Source organism: Sander lucioperca, chromosome 22, assembly GCF_008315115.2.
Source record: "Sander lucioperca isolate FBNREF2018 chromosome 22, SLUC_FBN_1.2, whole genome shotgun sequence".
NCBI classification, from domain to species: Eukaryota; Metazoa; Chordata; class Actinopteri; order Perciformes; family Percidae; genus Sander; species Sander lucioperca.
Window position 1 is genome coordinate 19165738 of NC_050194.1, and position 20699 is coordinate 19186436.

The window sequence follows — 20699 nt, forward strand, 5'->3', positions numbered from 1 at the left end:
TCTCTTCGTATTATATTCACTCGAGTGCGGCCAATTCCATTTCAACAGTCTTCTCTCTGCCTCTCACTACCTTAATAACCTATTACACTTCAGTCTATTCATTACGTGGCAATCCCCCCTCCTCTCCAGCGGTTCCTCACCAAGTGTCTTGAACCAGCCTGACCTAGTGTGTGCTTTAAATTCTCCTCTGTTCTCCTCATTATCGTGAACTACAAGTTGGTGGTTATGCCAGAGGCAGAGAAAAGAGAAAAAGAGGCCAATGAGATGTATGGAATGGTGGCATGAAGCGTATAGGGAAGTGTGAGCAACATAGGGACGGTGGTAAGGAGAACGCTAGAGCGGATGCGGAGGAAGGGTGATGCTTTGGGGGGAGGGGTGTGAAGGAGAAAGATAATGACGCCCCTGCTTGTGACACAATAGTATGATAATTTTTTTCGCAGATGTGTGTGTAGGTGTGCATATTTGTTCCTCTGCTGGCTTGCGTTTATGGCTGTGCTGTGTGTGTGAGTAGGTGTGAGAGAGTAGATAAGAGAGTGTGAGCTTAAGGATGATGGATTGCAAAACCTTGTTCTCGTGTCCTTGGGGGTCACGAAGGCTGTGCAAGGTAAGTTGCCATTGGATGTCTGCTTGTTATTCTGAATTCTAATTGGCCAATTCTGCCTGCTTTGGCTGCCATGATGCTTACAGGTCGCCGTTCTCCATTCTTTTCAAAACCTTTCTAAGCTCTACTGCTACTGCACATACATATGCAGACACACACATTCTGGCTTTTGACGAACATCACAAAATGAGCCATGTTGTCAAACAAGACCACATCACTTCAGACTGCCAGCACAGCTGTTCTCTCAAATGGGAGGATGGCAGGTTTCATAACGAGTTTGGAATGCTACAGACTCACGACTGTCTCTCTTACATCCACACTGTTTAATCTCCAACCCACATGAGCGATCAAAGCTTGTTTACACGCCACTCCATGTACGATTAGAGGTATGGAAGGAAGTGTTTCTTCCAAGTGCTGGCATCAGTGAGGCTTTGCTTGACAATAACAACATTTTCAGCATCTTGAACAATATGTTTTGTACTCCACATCCGAATCAAATTTAACCAGGCCCAGCAGAGCTTTGTTTTACACAGCTGGCTCTGATGAACACCCACCATTTTATCATCTTTGAGCATATTGTGAAGAACATTGTGGGAAGAAGCCATGTAGCTTGTAGTGGATGTTGTAGTAATCATTATGAAAATGTTCAACAAGAGTGTAATGGCTCCACACGTCTTTGTTCTTCATCCCTGTTTGACCCTCCTCCTTCCTCTTCCAACTCTCCCTTTCTATCTCAGCTCGCGAGGAGTATGTTGCCACCTTCAAGGGCTCTGAGTACTTCTGCTACGACTTGTCGCCCAACCCCATCCAGTCTAGCAGCGATGAAATCACGCTCTCCTTCAAGACGCTGCAGCGCAACGGCCTGATGCTGCACACCGGCAAGTCAGCCGACTACGTCAACCTAGCACTGAAGAACGGAGCCGTGTCACTTGTCATCAACCTCGGCTCCGGGGCCTTCGAGGCCTTGGTGGAGCCTGTCAATGGCAAGTTCAACGACAACGCCTGGCACGACGTCAAGGTCACCCGCAACCTGAGACAGGTAACCAGACAATAGGAGGTGGAGGAGTGAGCGGCCGAGCAAACAGGAGAGGAGATGTAAAATTAGTTATGAGTTTGATAAGCCTTGAGGAAGAAAGACTTGAAAGTTTGGATATGATAGGGTATGATATGATATCATAAGATGGCAAGTGGTAGATAAATGAATGGATAGAAGCAATCAATGGAAAATTAATTTACAACAATTTTGATCATTTTGATGATTTTTATCAAGCAAAAATGCCAGAAATTTGCTTGTTTCAACTCGTCAATTTTGAGGATTTACTGTTTTCCGTGTTTTATATCATTGTAACTGGAATATCTTTGGGTTTCGGGCTGTTTGTTGGACCAAATAAGACTTTTGAATGCATCACATTAAGCTCTGGCAAACTTTTGGACTATTTTCTGACATTTTATAGACTAAAAGATTAGTTTATTTGAGAAGTAATTGACAGATCAATCAAAAGTTAAAATGATTGTTAGTTACAACGTTAATTGTAATTCCTTGGTAAATAGTTTCAGCGTGTAATTGACTTGGTGAATCACAGCGACTGCTGCAGACGTTTCAGGAGCGGTGGGCAGCTGAAAAGACTTTAGTCCGCAGCAAGAAACTAATCAATGTAGAAGCTACGGTCAGTGGTGTGTTGTCCATCTGCAGTGATGCTGTGGTAGGAAGAAAATACCTGAGGTTTTGGTCTTAGTTTACAGTGGGTTAACCACCAGACCAGCACTGCTTTCAGCTCTAGGTGAGTCATTTTTCAATTGTGTGTGTGAGTGAGTGAGTGAATGAGTGAGTGAGTGAGTGAGTGAGTGAGTGAGTGAGTGAGTGAGTGAGTGAGTGAGTGAGTGAGTGATGAGAGTGAGTGAGTAAATGAAAGAGAGTGTGAACTAGAGAACATTGAGGGTCACTAGCACTCAGGTGCTTTTAACCCACCTGTGCCCTGCCTCTACCGTTTGCCTGTTTGTACTACTTGACTACTAACTTTACTAACCTGCTAGTGAAACTAACCACCATCCATGGAATGATTCATTCTACTAACCTAACCTGTGCCCTTCTCCTAGCGAAACCACTCCAACCAACCTACTTACCTCACCAGAGGCCTTCTAGCTTTCCTTTTTTTGTTCCCGAAGTTGTTCTGTTCACAGTTTTTTGCTTTCCTTTCTCCCCCTTCTCTTACAAAGCACTCAGGCATTGGACACGCTATGGTAAACAAACTCCATTGTTCGGTAGATATCATTCTAATTGTTTCTTAGTTTGGGTTTGCCCCGTGTCTATTTCCTTTTGAACCATAGACTTCAAAACTAAACCAATAAAAGGATAAATGCGGTTGGTAATCTTTTACGCTTAAAAAGCCCCCGTACCCCCTCCTTGCCAACCATTTTTTTTTCTTTAAATCCCCCCCCCCCTTTCTCTACCGTTTTTGTCACCCCATCACTTTGTGACTGACATGTAGGCGTGTACTGATTGGCTCATCCCTCACCTGCACGCAAATGGCGACCCCCCCCCCCCCACCCCCACCCACCCACCCTTCCTGCATGTCGTGACTCAGAAACCCTTCCCCTCTCTGATTGGTCTGTAAAATGGATAGAGAGGTCCCTAATCCCCCCCCCCCCTTTTTTTCTTTTTCTTCTTTCGATTTCTCGTCCTCCACACTGCCACTGCATGTTCTCCATGGTGCCTCTGATTCATCCTGTCCTCAGTTTTTTTTTTTTTTTAACTGTGTCCTCTTTGCCAGTGGTTGCATGCAGAGAGAGGAACAGGCTGCATGTTTATATATTTATGTGCATATGTGTACATGTGGAATGAGCTGTAACCCATCTAACACCTGTGCGTGTGTATACATCAATATGTGTATGTTCGTCCATGTGTCATATCTCGCTGATCTAACTAAACCCCCCCAGACCACAAACTAACTAACTAACTAACACCATCATCACAACTCACCCTAAAAACACAACAACATAACATCATCACAACTACTAACAGCATTGAAATCATTACCCTAACTTCAGTAACCCAACACAGCTTGGCCTGACACAAGTAGCACTACTGTGGCTGCCAGCAGTGCAACAACTAACAACTACTAACAAGTAAATAGTACTAACACCTATTGCAAAGCACGAAGAAGCCTGTGGAGACTTTACTAACACCTGCCTGGCTGGGCAAGTTTGCCCGGCAATGATAAGCACCATCAGTGACAGGAAACTAACTGTAGTGAGAAAGTAAAGAGCTCACAACCTTTATGGGCAGCTGAACATGGTCAGTAATATACTGTAGAATATCAGGGTGATACCATACCACTAACTGTGACTTATGTGTGACAGGGTTAGGAACCAATGCAAGCTAAAAGCCCCATACAGGCTATTATACAGCAGAATAAGCTAGTTAAAGAATAAGAACACCAGTGTCAAGTGTCACTTTACTGTAGGTGGAGCACTCGGGAGAGTTGTTGTTAGTATATTAGGAAGTAAATCTGCATATTCTACTTAAAAGATAAAGCAGATTAGAGTCTGTGGCAGAGACATAAGAAGGAAAAAATGTAATGTAAAGGTTGAATTAGCGGACAAGACACAGCTAGCCTTTTATTGCAACGCTGCAAAACTCATGTTGGTTTAGTTTGTCTTGTAAAGTCACTACAAAGCACTGACAGAATAACAGACTGGTTTTGACGTTTGGGTATGGAGAGTTGCAATCCACTGTTGGTGGCACTGAAGCTTTGGATATCAGTGAACCTATCAGTTACACACAGGATCTAGTTGTCATTCTGTGCAATAGACGTAGACAGGCAGAAGCAGGCAGACCACATAGTCTGATTTTAGCTAGAGTGCAAGTGGTAAATGGGGCTGCAGATTGTATTACTAACTGTTGGCAGAGGGATTGACATTTAGCAGAGTATAGAAACATATTTCTAATGTCAGTAATACCAGCAAAGACGAGAGGCAGCACAACTCAATTACACCACACAGTTAGCACTGATCCACAGAAAAACAAAGTCCCAACAGCACAACTAGCCAATTCCCCAAACCAATTAGGCCTTCTCCCCACCACAATGCATACACGTTACCAGAGTAACGGGGGCTAATTTGGCTGGTCAGCGCCTAGCTAGCGCTTAGCGCTGCCTTTGGTGTGAGTATATAGCGTGTCCTTTCCCTGTGCTTTGTTATGTAGGTGACCATCTCTGTGGACGGCATCCTGACCACCACAGGCTACACCCAGGAGGACTATACCATGCTGGGCTCTGACGACTTCTTCTACGTGGGAGGGAGCCCCAGCACTGCTGACCTGCCCGGTTCTCCAGTCAGCAATAACTTCATGGGCTGTCTCAAAGAGGTGGGATATATGCAAGATTCACACATATGTGTATATAACATGTTTGACATACTCGTACTAGACCAAGGCAGTATGGTTTAAAAAAATAGCGTGATAACAATGTGATTATTTATCTAGTAGCCTATCTTAAATATTGCAATAAGGCAAATGTTTGCAAAATCACATACAGAATAATCAAACTGCTTTATATCAGACTATTAACTACAATTTATTATTAAATTAGACTGATTTCAGGCTGAATGAGCTACTAATATAATCTCCACGTGATCATTTCTTCACAATATGATTCCACTGAAAGACAATGAATAAAAATATTTAATTATTGCCAAGTTCATACACTCATACTGCACAGATTTCTCTATACTCCCAGCTTTTAAGAAACATCAATCTTCTTCTTTTTCTCTCACTTTCTCTCTTCCTCCCTACCCTTTCTGTCACACAAACATTTTACACACACACACACACAAATGCTTCAAGTTGTCAGACTCACACAAACAGTCCCAGACATACACACACCCTCCCCAGCATCAGAGAGAATCAGTGATGAGTGTCGTTGAGGGAGTAGATACAGCACTAAGCACTAACATGCTAATTAGCTACGCCACAGAGACGCTCCATCCATCCGCTGTGCTTGAAATGGGCCACAACACTGCAACAACAAAAACTCACATTCACAATCACAGCATGCATACATACACAGATATGTGCATGCGCATACATGAGCGGTAATGCACAAATATACCCACTAAAGCACACACACAGACAAAATTAATCAAGCAAGAATAAACATACATATGCATAAATGGCACCTGACACAACAAAACTCCCAAATACATCCTCACACTAATTTTATACCCACCCTGTCTGAGTCTCCCTTTCATTCACACAGGCTCACACAGAGGCATAAACAAACAACCAAACAAGCCGACAGATGATGTGCCAAACAGAGAGCTATCTGTATCAGTGGTGAATACGCTCTGTGTTGCTTCATTAAGACTGATGGCGTTTAAACGAGGCTGCCACTGTCAAAGTGAACCCTCCACTGGCACATTTACATATTTAATACGATGATATGATAATCCGTTTGAGCAAATTAAGATGTATGCAGTGAATCACGCGCATGAACGATCACGGCTGTAACAATTTTGTGCATTTGATGCAGTGCAAGCACACTCCTCCACACAGACACACACACACACACTACACGCTTACACCATTTTGCACATTTGCAGCACTTATATTCAAGAATCACTCTCATTGCCCTACACACAGACACAAAAGCACCGACATACAAAACAATTCAAAACAGAGGTGAAAAGCCAGTGCAGAGGGGAAATTTTGTGATGTTGCCGAGTTGCTCACAGGTCATAGAAAGAGGTCTGGATTAATAAAGCAGAGCCTGTGTGTGCCCGTCTCTCTGGACATCAAAATGCTCAGCACAAGCACACTCCTTACACTCATGCTGCTCAGTCAGAGAGCGTACTGTGTCAGGGAAAGGAAAGAGAGAAACAAAAGGGAAGAAGAGAGAAAGAGTAAAAGCAAACCTGCAAGTGGCAGGGACAAATAAGAGTTATCAAAAGATGAGGCTGGAGTGGCTCACTGCTCTTAAGGTTGTCATTTTTATATAAAAATACCAGAAACTTGAATAACAAAATGTGTTTCCTGAGTTGAAAGATTAATGGATGTCTGGTGTCTTGCTCCCTCTTTATCTTTTCAGCATTCTCTCCTTTTTTTGACTTCTGAAAAGGTTAATCAAAGTGTGTCTTATTCTTTTCGCTTACCTATTGTAAAATAAGGTTAAATAAAGAAAAATACAATTCTGTGCCACAATATTGATACAGGTTGCATCTATTGACAAAAAGAAGAAGAAGAAATAGCCTTATTTTTATTTATTCCAAAGGTGAATTAATGTGTCATTCTTTTCCCTTCAACCCGTCCCCTGAAGGTGGTGTACAAGAACAATGATGTACGGTTGGAGCTGTCTAGACTGGCTAAACAGGGAGACCCAAAGATGAAGGTATACTTTCAACATCATGCACAACTTGAACCAGACACATTATCCTCTTATACACAGAACACAGACATAATTTTGTATCACAACCTCCTGTCAGGCCCTGTGAAACATATACTGTAGGAATTATAAGTAAATGGGATTATACTTTTGAGAGGTAGCCACAAGCTTTTGTCTTGTAGTCAGTTCACAGCTGAAAGCAACTGGCTTTACTTCAATCCTAGACTACAGAGGGACTATTTTTGGTCTTGATGTTCACTGAAAATCAGCTTAACAACCCATTTTCTAAATGATGGAACCCCTAAACATTTATTTTTCTTCTACCTTCCCCAGGTAAGCGGGGTAGTGTCTTTTAAGTGCGAGAGTGTGGCCACGCTGGACCCCGTGACCTTTGACACCCCAGAGTCTTTCGTTGCACTAAGCAAATGGTCAGCGAAGAAGGCGGGATCAATCTCATTCGACTTCAGGACCACAGAGCCAAATGGGTTGATGCTTTTCAGCCATGGCAAACCCAGACAGCAGCAACGCAAGGACCCACGCACGCCTCCTACACTCAAGGTGACATTTTTTTTTAAACACACAGGGAAGCTTAAAATTAAAAGAAGCAAGACTAACAGTCTACCAGCAGGACTTAGACACAGCAGTGCTTTGAGCTAAATGCTGATGTTTAGCAGGTACAGTATGTTTAGCATGTTAATCATCTTACATTCTCTAATTACAAAGCACAGCTGAAGTTAGTGGGAATGCTATTAGTTTTATAGGTATTTGGTCATTAACAGTGTATTAAACAAATACAAGTTTTGATTTTGGTGGTGATAGATGAAAAGTTAAGGGGTCATAAAAGTCATTAGGAGACATTGTCTGGGAACCAAAAATATCTGTCCAAGATGTAATAGCAATTTTTATTACTATTGTCAAATGTATCTATTGAAAGCAGAACTAAATTAGATTTAACTTTAAATCCAAAATGGCTGCCTTTAATTATCCTCTCCTATAAACCACTGAATTCCTGATTGTCTCTGAAATTTGAATTTGGGTTGGCTCTCCAGAATCATGACTCTAAACAATCTCAAATAGAAATCCACATTCCCCACAAGTGTTGGAAAATGTATACTAGTCTCCACTAAAATTGAATGACATTAGACAGAGCCTAATTAACCTCATTGTAACTCACAGCTATAATTTGCATTTGTATTGCTAGCCATCAACGTCCCTTTTTACAGAACACTAATACTGCGTCTTTTTGATGTTCAGGTGGATTTCTTTGCCATTGAGATGCTGGATGGGCACCTTTACTTGCTGCTGGACATGGGCTCAGGAACCACCAAGACCAAGGCTATCGACAGAAAGGTCAACGACGGAGAATGGTATCACGTGGACTTCCAGAGGGACGGACGCTCAGGTACACTCACTGCTCTCTCAACTCTGATGCTAACCATGACCACAGAGGTGATAAATGCCAGATATTGTAATGTGTTGGTATAATTACCATAACACGGAGACTGTAATTAAAACAATTGGTAGCCCCTTTCTCATGCTACTGGTAGTGCTGTTCAAGTTTTTTAAAGTTATGGCCACATTTGCAATTAAGCCCGTGCTTCCTGTGGGTAGATGCATAAAACATACTCACCCAATGTTTTTTGTTGTCTCTTCTTATGTATTTTATCCCGGTCCTTTGAACACATCAGCCAAATTACTGAAACCGTATATACAGTACCAGTATTTGAAATGTTTTTCATCCTAATATAATTATCGTTTTCATAACTGTATTAATTACAGTCTAGAGACCCACAGTAGAGGCTGCCAATCTTCTTGTTGTGGATCTTGTTTGGTTACTGTAACTAAAAATAAATGTATTAATTATTTATTGGTGGCAAAATGTTGGACATAGCACTTTTCAACCAGCATGGACTGCTAACCGATGACTATGGCCTGTGTAGTTTGTATTTCCATTGCTTCTGATTATAGAAGTAATGAGTGGTAGTGATGATGATGAAGGAGGAGTACAAAGCCGGGGGGAATGATGACGATAATAAAGATTATGATGGTAGTCATAATGGTCGTGGTGGGGGTGATGATTGGGATGAGGATGTTCACATTGAAGGTCATGATAATTACTGAAGTTGTTTTGATGTCTCACTGTGAATCCAGGAACCATCTCGGTGAACAGTGTGAGAACAGCGTACACAGCTCCAGGAGACAGTGAGATCCTGGACCTGGATGAGACTTTGTACCTCGGAGGACTACCCGAAGACCGCGCTGGACTCATCTTCCCTACAGAGGTGTGTGTGTGCTGACGTTGTGTGTCTACAGAATGACATACTAAAGTTGATAATACAACATTTGATTAATCAATCAACCCAAAACAAATTGTTTGGGTCATTTTTCAAGCTTGTGGTTCCAGCTTCTTTTTTTGATTTATAGCATGACGTCACTTTGAGCTCTAGAAAATTGGGACTTGCACTTTTCACTGTCTTCAATGTTTTTATAGACCTAACTAACTAACTAGGACATATTCTCTAGATTATTCAATAATGAAAAAAATCCTTAGTTGCAGCTAGATATACTGTCAGTAGTGAGTAACTCTAACACTCCAAAATAAATTTGTTTTATTTATGTAACCATCATATCAGACATTTTAAAATTTTCAGATTAGATTGAATTAGATAATCTTGATTAGAGTAGAGATTTTTTCAACCATGTTGTCCTCTGCTGTCATTTAGATGTCCAATTTGTCTTTGCTATTTTTCTTATTTTTGTTAGTTGGTTGTTATTTTTTATGACATGGTTTTACATGCTCTCTTATTGTTATTGACGACTAACGTAAATAGCACTGTTCAATTGTAGAGCTGCAATGATTAATCGATTAATCAACGATCGATCAAATGAATGATTTGGCAACTATTTTAACAATTTAGCAAAAATGTCATTTGGTGATGTCACCTTGTGCTCGAGGTTATTGACATTTTTACTTACTCTCTGATGTTTACAGACAGAACGATTAAGTGATTAATCGATAATACAAAAATAATCATTAGTTGCTGCCCTATTTGGGGGCTATATATATTTTGTTAACTTTTGTTACTAACAATAGTTACACTGAAATAAAAATATATGAAAGAGATGAAATGTAAGTAATATAACATTTTCTTCCTTGGCATTTAACTGTTTGAGGAAGATCATGATATGCGAACAAAAGCTTGAAAAGCCAGTAAGGTATTCTAGAGTCTTTCTAGAATGCAGTCTGGACCTGAATTTGGATGAAACATTAAGAAACTAAAACTTAAACAAACTTTAACTTAATAGTAAGTAATCTTAAAAATGAATTTGAGCACCTGACTTAAGCAAATTGTGTAAGGAATAAATAAACAAAAATGTATCAAGGTGAAAGTGTGACAAAATATCCTTACTTTCAAAGTCAGTCTAGCTTTAACTGTGCCTTGAACAAGTTACTTGAAACACGATTTATTTTGACCTAAGTTTACCTACAAACGCAGCAAAATGTGGTCAAATTCCTTCATGTAAAACTACTCTCAACAATGATGACTTCTTCCTCAGGTGTGGACGGCTCTGTTGAACTATGGTTATGTGGGCTGCATCAGAGACCTGTTTGTGGACGGGCAGAGCAAAGACATCCGGCGGCTGGCGGAGGCCCAGAGGGCGGTGGGGGTGAAGCCCTCCTGCTCGAGAGAGCCGCCCAAACAGTGCCTGTCCAACCCCTGCCAGCACAACGGCATTTGCAGGGAGGGCTGGAATCGCTACGTCTGCGACTGCTCTGGGACGGGATACCTGGGACGCTCCTGTGAGAGAGGTGAGAATGAGCTGGTGGGAGGGTGGAGAAGAAGAGGAAGAGGAAGAGAATAAGACTTTGGCAGCATGTGTAGTAATTTGACATAAATGTCACATTTTCAAAATAGTGATGAGGGAGCTGGCTAATTACAGTCACCAAACAGCAACATTTTGTGAAACATTTATAATATGTCATGATGCAAAATACAGTCATAAAGACAGCTTTGTCATTTGCTTTTTGGCTTGAGAACAGTGAGTAATGCCAAAAGGAGTGAGCGACAGGAGACAGATGGTATGGTGTGGAAAGTATAAAAGTCAGAAATAATTCCCATCAATCATTTATATTGGGTGGTAAAACTTTTAGTTATTATACCTTTAGGTTGTGCCTTTTTTTCCTTTAAAAGGTCCATCCTATGAGAGTACATCACTTTGATAGTACTTACTCCGATGTGCGCTAAAAACGTACCATCATAAAGATTTATGACAGATAAAAATGTGGCTAAACTGTTCAAATTAAAAGGCTTGCAGATTGAGTTTAGGTAAATGTACGCTGGATTGCAGGTAATTAGGTTCTATAGAGATAACTGAAGATACAAAATAAGGGCAAGGAGAAAATGAGCATGTTGCTGAATAGTGCAGCTTTTCTGTCATTGGCTGTATCTTTTATTTAAAAGCACAAATTTTCTGAGTGAAAGTGAGAGTAATAAGATGGTGGCAGGGAAAGGAGAAGATTAAAAGTGGATGAAAGAGAAGAGGTGGGAGGAAGCAGAGCTGCAGACAGGACTATCGGACTGCTATGTATGTAGAGACTGGGAATCGATGGGAGGAAATGTGCAGAAAGCAGGGAGCAGGAGCTGTGACAGAGGGGGGTAGAACCACTGGGCTAGAACCGCCATATGACAGCAGGTGAGGAGGAATGGGAGATGGGAGTAGAATATTCTTACAGAGAGTGAGTTATGAGAAAAGGTATGAATTCAGGCCGAGAGAGAGAAATGGAAAGTAGGAAAGATTGGCAGAGGGACTGATACAGGCCTGTTGAAAGAAGCGAGATGGAGTCAGACAAGGAGAAGAGAAGAAATGTTGTTTGTGCCACAACTACTGACACGTCTCAAGTGATGATTGTACTCTAATCTAACAGGAGATATAGACACACACATACACACACTTTCTGAAAGGTGTGATGTGAAAATGTTTTATTTCGGAGGACAAACATCCGCAGTGTATGTTTATCGCAGCAATGCACCCTCTCCTCTCTCTCTCGCTCTCTCTCTCGTTCTCTTAGCTCTGTCTTCCTTTCCTCTATGTCTTTCTTCATCCCTCTCTGTGTGCATTGAGGGGTCACTAACTGGTGGTTCAGTGGATTAAAGGAAGCACAGATGGAGAAGCAGATGGAGAGAGTGATTGGCCGTGTTCATGCCTTCTACCTGCGGTTTCTCCCTCCCTTTTTTCCCTCCCTCGTTCTCTCACTCTCGCCTTTGTTCCCCCTCTCTCTTCATTAATGAACAAAGATAGTCGCCATGCTCTGCCTCCAAGATTAATTTTTATTTTGTAAATAGCAGGCACACACATTTCTAGCAACACATTTGCACATCTCTTAACACATTTTCATCTTATTCCTCCTGCTCACTTGCTGTTTATACTGCTGGTGGCTTAAATTTTTTCTTGCTGTCCTGCTTAGAGTTGGGTATCGTTTTTTTTTTTGTTTTTTTTTTCGATAACGGAGCTAAAGCGATACTTTTAAAACGGTGCCGGTGCCTGAACTGTGCCTGAACAGATACTTTTTTTTTCATACATATCTTTATTGGGTTATCAAGACACAATACATGTTCAATCAGTATGGATTCATTTCATCCATTTTTCCCCCTTTTAGAACACCAACAACCCCTCCCCCCACCCCCAGAACAAAAACAGGAGGGGTGAACAGTAACTAAACCAACAGAGAAAAAAAAAAGTAAAAAGGGACATTTAGAGGAGGGATTCAGAGTGCTTGGGAAAAAATAATTTTAAAAAATTAACTAGAGTTGAACTGGAGTTCGACCACCATATAATCGCACCAAAGACAATTACTGGCTCTTACCTCTTTCATAATCCTGACTGGAAACAAATAAAAATAAAAAGTTACATCAGTTTATCTTAATTAGAACCATCTATCTTAATCATCTAGGGAGGGAATGGAATTGATGGACAGAATGGGATTCCAAGTTTTATAAAATTTGTCGGAGCACCCCCTAATACTGTACTTGATTTTTTCTAAGTTTAGAAATGACATTAGATCCTTTAGCCACGAGTTAGGGGAGGGAGGATTCTTATCCTTCCAATGAAGTAAAATACGTCTGCGGGCCTGAACAAAAAAAAAGAGCACAAAATGTCGCCGACATTTAACAACAGCTTGTTTATTGCTAAGGCTATATGGTAAAAATTAAATGATGTATTAATAATGTAATAACAATAACTTATAACAATAACTTATTTCACCAGTAAATTGCTGTTAAACGACAAAAACAACCACCAGATGGGAAAAGGGTATTTTACAATAACTTTGAATGCACCATGAGGCTTCCGCCACCAGTTTCAAGTGAACGCACCGTCTGTGTTGTTATTCCGACAACGGCAGCTGCAGTCAGACTTTTACGTCCCGGTGTTGGAATCCTCTACGGTGAAATACAGCTTTACACCGTTTAACGTTATCTGTCAGCATTTTAACCGTGTTTAATCCAGTAGTGTTAACTAGCGCCACGTGCGGCGATGCTTCCGTTGCCTGTAACGTCCGTTTCGGAGCATCAGAAGTGCAGGCATTTTAGTGGCACAGAAATGAGGCACCGGAATCTGCGTTGCTGTTTGGTCTGGTAGATACCGGTCGTTTAGGCACCTTTGCCATATTAGCACCTTAGTCCTGCTTTCCTATGGAAGCCCACTCCTGCCAGTAAAAGAAAACTAGAAAAAAGAAAAATAGATGAAATGTCAGGAATTACCTAAATGTTATCTTCAACCCTTTTCAGTCTTTGAAATGTTGAGTCTTTTAATACCAAAGACCTAATATTTCTGTACTCTTCCAACCAACTTTTTCAGAGTTTATTCAAATCTCCATTTCTAAATACTTATGGATAACCCTAAATCAATCTACAGTTGACCTTCACACATCCCTTTTTTAACTAAAGTTTATATTAATCTCAAACAATTCACGTTTAAGGATTGGACAAAAATAAAAATGCTCATGATGAGTCAAAATGATTTGAGTCAAATTTACAAAATACTAGGTCAGCAGTGTTGGGGAGTAACGGAATACATGTACCGGCGTTATGTATTCAGAATACAAATTATGAGTAACTGTATTCCGTTACAGTTACAATATAAATAGTTGGTATTTAGAATACAGTTACATTGTTGAAATCAATGGATTACATGACGATATTTCTCTGTTTCACGAGTTTATTCACTCTCGCAACTCCATGCATTTCCCAGAAGCCTGTATAAGAAAACGAAAAATGAGCTATTTGCGTGATCACTGACAGAGGTAGAGATGGAGCCACACAACAGAGCCAGGGCAGGAATGCGTTTCTATCTTTGAAATTCAAACAGCATTTCACATTAAAGAAAGAGAAGGGAGAAGAAATATAACTGTGCAGTGCAACCTCTGCTTGCCAGCAACCAACCTCCTTTCAGCGTCCAAATTACTCCACCTCCAACCTGAAGAAGCATCTTAAAGTAAGTTTTTTTTTTAATTAGCCAAGCGTAGTCGTCTGCTGTAGTTTTACTGGTCACCTTGCTATTTTATAGTTGACGTGCGACTTTACATTCTTCTACATGCTGATTTACTATCCCCAGAGCGGTTGAACTGACCAGCCCTGTTTGACATGTTAGCTAACATTAGCTTAAATTAGCTAGTGGTAGCTTAGACTGTAGTCAAATTTTTGTAGTATGCAGTTCGGGACTACAAATACAAAAATCTATCTGCTTGTTTAGGTACACATTCAGTCAGTTGGAACAGAAGAACACACCAGAATAGGTCTGTTTAATAAGCTGTATGTGATGGCCGCATTCCTAACGCTACACTTATAAAATGCAATTTAATGTGGGAGTAATCCAAGTATTCAGAATACTTTACTCAGATTGAGTAACGTAACGGAATACGTTACAAATTACATTTTTGGGCATGTATTCTGTATTCTGTAACGGAATACGTTTTGAAAGTATCCTTCCCAACACTGTAGGTCAGTGATAATGACAAGTCACTTAAAATGATGAGCTAATACATTTGAATGATCAAATAAGAAATCAGAAATGTGTCTTGAAGTAACAACTATGGGGCTGAGTGCCACATACAGGGTAGTAAAGTTAATAAGGTATTGTTAGTTTCTGTCTTTTCATGGGATCATTAACAAATATAAGACACATGAAAGAATATAATTTGAAGAATGTAAAATATTATCTTGCATTTTTGTTTGCTAATAAGATTAGTCAGCGCGCTTCCACAGACATATAAATGACGCCATAGCCGCAACTTTATTAATTAGGAAAGAACAGAGACAGATGTCTACGGAGCAGCATAGTTTTTTTTTGACCCAATTTAAACATGTGTTTTGTACTGTTGCTTTCACTTTAGTAAACAGTTAAACTTACCTTGGAGATGTGGTTTGGACATATGTAGTCAAGCTCATTGTTTCTTGTGGACATCCTGGGTGTTTATTTTGAAACAGACGACACTACAACAACAAAAACATAGATAACATATGATCCTTTAACTATTTATTCTGTTTGTATGGCCAACTGGTATGTGCTACAGGTGAAGATGATGCAACGGTATGCATATATCTTATCCAAAGTAAAGTGGGCATAAATGGGCTTCCATACTTACCAACCCTACCTCCTCTATTTGCCTGGTAGTGAGTCAGGTATGGTGAGGAAAATGGTCTGTCTCCCTTATCAGAAATGTGTGTGTGTGTGTGTGTGTGTGTGTGTGTGTGTGTGTGTGTGTGTGTGTGTGTGTCAAGTTAATGAGGGTTCATTTGCATTTTAGCCAAGAGCTTCCCCCCCCCCCGTCTTGCTCTGTCCTTATTTTCTCTCCCCCTGCTCTCACTTTTCTAAACCCTCCTCTGTTCACACTTAAATTCACTCACTTATTCTGACATGCACGCACATACGCACACTATCTGTCTCTTTCCCTCCTTCTCAGCTCATCAGTATTCATGAGGCCTCCCTCTCTTCCTGTTCTCTTGTTTTTGCCTTGGCTCCAACCGTCTCCCACGGAAAAAGGGAGAGCGAAAGGGAGAGAAAGCGAAAGAGGAATGGAATAGAGAGATATAAGAAGGGAAGACGCAAGAGAGATAAAGGCATAGAGACATGGAGAGTGTATTTAGCTGCATATGTAATTGGCCAATAAAAAACAGGGTTCTCGGAGGTAAACAGTTTAGCGGTTGGGGATTGGCCCCAGCAGGTAGCAGGGAGAGAAGATTATGAATATGTAAATGAGTATGCAAAAGACATTAAAGCGGGATCACCTGAGCTTGTTACATTATGACTCCAGGGTCTGGAGATGTCAGCGACGGTGGCTAACACACTCACTGCCATGCATTCTGATTCAACCAGATAATAGGGCCGGCCAACCAGCTGCGGCTATTTTTATATCCTTTTCAGTGAGGGATTGATGATGAATTAAGGGTGGAAAGTGATGGGGTAATTTTGTAGGAAGTAGGTTTTTCGAGTTTCGACATGACGTGGCCGGGGGAATAAGGGAGTGTAGCCACGCTGCAACATACTTGTAAACTGTCATGTTTAAATCTGATTCACTCAACGTCGAATTGCCTTTATCTCTTCCCACATCATGTGTTTTCTCCTTGTCAATCTTTTCTGTCTCTTTTTTATGCGTCCACCCACCTCACTCTCCTCCATCATCATCTCTGCCTTCCTCCGTCTTTCACTTCTTCTCATACGTTCCTTGCCTGTCTCTCTCTTTGTGTCTTGTACAGATGCGACTATCCTGTCGTACGACGGCAGTAAGTTTATGAAGGTGCAGTTGCCTATGGCGATGCACACCGCGGCGGAGGACGTCTCGCTACGCTTTCGCTCCCAGCGGGCCTATGGCGTTCTCATGGCAACCACATCCCGTAACTCCGCAGACACTCTTCGTCTGGAGCTGGATGGGGGCCGTGTCAGACTCACCGTCAACCTAGGTACACACATACACACAAACAGAGATTCTCCAACATTGTTTTAATTACCTGCCAGGGGAATGCAGCTGATACTGGCCTCTTGGCTATTTCTTGCATAGGAATGTCATTAAATGTTGATTAATAATATATTGTCCCTGGAAAGTAAACTCTTCCTGATAATTCTGCTGTACCATTTATGCTCAATATATTCAAGGGTTTCACAGGTTTTGGCAGATACCTTTTAGCATTTTGATTGACTTTGCTGTGCATATACAACTTACCTTTGAATACACACATGCAAAAATACCCAGTTAAATGTTAGTGGCATTGTTTCTGCGTTGAACAGAGGGTCAAGCCTCAAGCTGCATTCTCTGCTCACTCCCAGTGGACCTGTGCATCCCTAACACCTTCAACAATCAATACAAATACTCAAACTGTACAAAACGGTCCAAATAGTACACGCCAAACATAACTGCAACTGCTAAAAATAGCCTCACTCGTTCACAGTCACACACTTTCAAGGTTAAGTTCAAGACCTTTATTTGACATTCACATTCACATGCTAACACGCACACGCACACACACACACACACACACACACACACACACACACACACACACATAGACTGAACAGAGGGGTGCATGTGTTGGTCTCTGGTTGTCTGCAGCCACGTCTTTTCTGTGGTTGACGCCACACGACACACCAAGGCATCATGGCTAAAAAACAACAACAACAACAATGTATAATAATGGGGCTAAATCTTCCGACCATTTACGGAGATTTGTGCTCTGGATGGGCGACAAAAATTATGGGATGTGTTCGATGTCATCAGGCAAACTGACACACATGACCCATCTCAGTCTCCTGGTGCTTTTGATTGGTGACTGAAACTGTCGCTCAGGCCAGAGCAGCCAATAAGCACACTGCTCATGCTGGGACACACCACTCTCCTTAACATGTAATTGTTCAATGTAAAAATCCACCAATCTTGATCCAGATTTGACTCTGTATTGGCTAAAAATCTAAGTCTCAGAAATTGCATTTGCAACACACTGTTGTAAAAAAATACACGGTCCAGCTTGAGGTCCAGGGACAAAGGAGAGTGTGTGTTTTCTCAGCAGTGTATGTGTGTGTGTGTTTGTATATGCGTGCAGGGTGTGTCGATGTGTGCGTCCCCGGGGCGTGGAGAGTATGTGTATGTGTGCAGCATTAACCCTCTGCTCTGCTCTCCCTCCAGACTGTATCAGGATAAACTGTACAGCCAGTAAGTGATCCTCCATCTCACCTAACCCCTCCTCCTTCCTCTTCCTCCTTAGTGTGTGTGTGTGTGTGTGTGTGTGTGTGTGTGTGTGTGTGTGTGTGCGCGGCCGTGTGTGTTTTTGTTATATGTAATGTGTCTGTCTGACTATTTTTCACTCACTCTGTCTTGTCAGTCCATCTGATCGTAATCCCTCATTCAGCATATATTTGTACCATGTGTCTGTGTGCATATATGTGTGTATGAGTGTGTGTTGGACAGGGGAGGTGCACATATGCGTGTTTGTGTCTACATGTTCAGCTACACCACAGGAGTGGTGCAATTTTTGCTGAGGGCCAGGGTTTTCCAGGTCGGCCATTTTAGCAAAGAAGGATAGACGGAAGAGAGGACGGCGGGGGTTGAAGGGGGGTGAAAAAGTAGTGTAGCTGGTGGATGAATGCAACTTAGAGCTGCTGCAGGGTAATTACTTCTCCTTCAAGCCGGAGACAAAAGACATTTTATCCTTCTGTTTCTCACTGTTGCACCTTCATCCCAAGGTCTGTCTGGTTGCTTTCTTTGTTTGATTGTTGTATCTCTCTAATATTGTACATGAGGGATTTTTGGGTAGTGTTTCAATCAGCGTGTTTAGTGTGAGTGCCTTTACATTCTGTATTCTCTTCATTGCCCATCTGTGTGTGTGTGTGTGTGTGTGTGTGTGTGTGTGTGTGTGTGTGTGTGTGTGTGTGTGTGTGTGTGTGTGTGTGTGTTTCTGTTTCTGTTCATACTGCTGTGAGTGGAGCTGAATCCCTGATGAAGTTTAATTCCCTCACGTGGAGTTTCTCTCTGTCACGACCACAGAGAAAGCGGGAGTGAGAGAGAGAGAGACGATTGCTCTGTGACGACAAAGAGGTGGTGAAATGGACGACTGCAGTTGCCATAGAAACCCTACTAGCCACACAGTGCTGTTGCTATCAAGTGTGTCTGTCGGCCAGTTTTAGACCGGTTGTCTCAATGAACATTTCAGTAGTCAGCCACTTTTCTGGCACACGGTGTGCATACAATAAATTATACATCTGATATTCAAGGGGGGGAAAAAATGTATTTAACAGCCAAGCGCCACTGAAATAGTCCACTCAGCAGTCAAATAAAAGCCTCGGCATGGGAGAGATTTGAGGCTTATCCGGCAGAAAAGCCATTTGTTATTTGGAGCTAATGAAATATGAAACGCTTTTCGTCATTTTGTTTTCATTATCCTGCTCTTATAATCTCCACTAGCTTGTGCCATTTGATTTGAACTGTATTTCCATTGCAACAAACAGTCCATTTTGTCTTTCTGTATGATTTGTGTCGCCTTGTTGTCTTTTGGTTTAACAGCACAGAGCGCAGACTGTCTGCCGACCACCACAGCAATCGCTAGTAGCTCAACTTTAAACCAAGCTCACCATGCTGCTGAATGCACTGTTAGCACTGACCCAAAATAGCTGCTTGTGTGTGTATGACTTTGTCTGTGTGGTTTTGGAGTGTATTTGTGCCTCTCTCTGTTCCCAAGCTGACACAGATCACTGCCTCACTTTCACCACAGTCTGCTCATTTTTTTAGTATTTGGTTATATATGCAAAAACACACACACTCCTAAACTCACACATACATGCACATATTCTCTCCTTCACTCAGTGTTAGGCAGTGATCCATGGTAACAGGATGAGATGCTCATGCCCAGAGCACAGCTGAGTCTCCTCAGGGGAACCCTGTGTCCTCTCTGAATGCATAACACACTCTTTTAGCTTTGCAAACACACACACACACACACACACACACACATGCATTTCACACTGCCATATCCATTTTGATCCATTTTTTGTATTATGTTTGCTTGTCCGCATGCCTCTTTCTCTACCTCTCTACCTGTGTGGGTGTGGGTGTGGGTGCATGCGTGTGTGGGTGTGGGTGAGCCATGCGTGCCTCAATGAGTGATGTAGGTATGCTTGACATTTTCTGCAGCAGAATTCGTTCGGGTCAGTTTACTTCTCACCTCCCCCATCATTAGCTCCTATAGGTCACTGTAAGCAGACTCACTCAAACCAACAGGGCTTGGAGGGGGAAAGGGAGTGAGTGTGTGTGTGTGTGTGTGTGTGTGTGTGTGTGTGTGTGTGTGTGTGTGTGTGTGTGTGTGTGTGTGTGTGTGTGTGTGTGTGTGTGTGTGTATGTGTGTGTTGGGGGATGGTAGGTGTTGTGTTCAAGGATGGTGGGGTGCTTGTAGTGAGTAGGAGTAAGGGGACACTGAGGTTTTGGGAACAGTCAGTCTGTCAAATGTGTGCAGTCAACTATGTGAAGATATGAGCTGGTAGATGGGCAGAGAGCGAGAGAGACATCATGAGAGGACAGCTCAGCTTCTTTCATTCTGCTGCACATCAGCACCTTGGAGAGCTCTCTGATGTTCCACTGTGTCTAGTGCCACCATGAGGCTTGTAGCAGTATTGCGCTCTTGTGCAAAATAAAGAAAAGCTCCTGCATGTAGACACAGACTAATATATGTTATATGTGC

At 41.8% G+C, this 20699-nt stretch overlaps 1 protein-coding gene across 27 annotated transcripts in view; it reads left to right on the top strand.

The window, feature by feature from the left end:
- nrxn1a (neurexin 1a) overlaps positions 1-20699 on the top strand; it is a 60061-nt gene that overhangs the window by 21465 nt on the left and 17897 nt on the right. For 13 of the 27 annotated variants that reach the window (XM_035997502.1, XM_035997514.1, XM_031315163.2 and 10 more), the window contains 10 exons: positions 1339-1640; positions 2819-2842; positions 4806-4967; positions 6913-6984; positions 7312-7536; positions 8233-8380; positions 9130-9260; positions 10537-10789; positions 16734-16937; positions 18155-18181. In XM_035997502.1, the coding sequence (XP_035853395.1) occupies positions 1339-1640; positions 2819-2842; positions 4806-4967; positions 6913-6984; positions 7312-7536; positions 8233-8380; positions 9130-9260; positions 10537-10789; positions 16734-16937; positions 18155-18181 (1548 nt within the window). The remainder of the gene's footprint in view (positions 1-1338; positions 1641-2818; positions 2843-4805; positions 4968-6912; positions 6985-7311; positions 7537-8232; positions 8381-9129; positions 9261-10536; positions 10790-16733; positions 16938-18154; positions 18182-20699) is intronic. The other 14 variants (XM_035997508.1, XM_035997511.1, XM_031315174.2 and 11 more) reach the window with 3 other exon arrangements.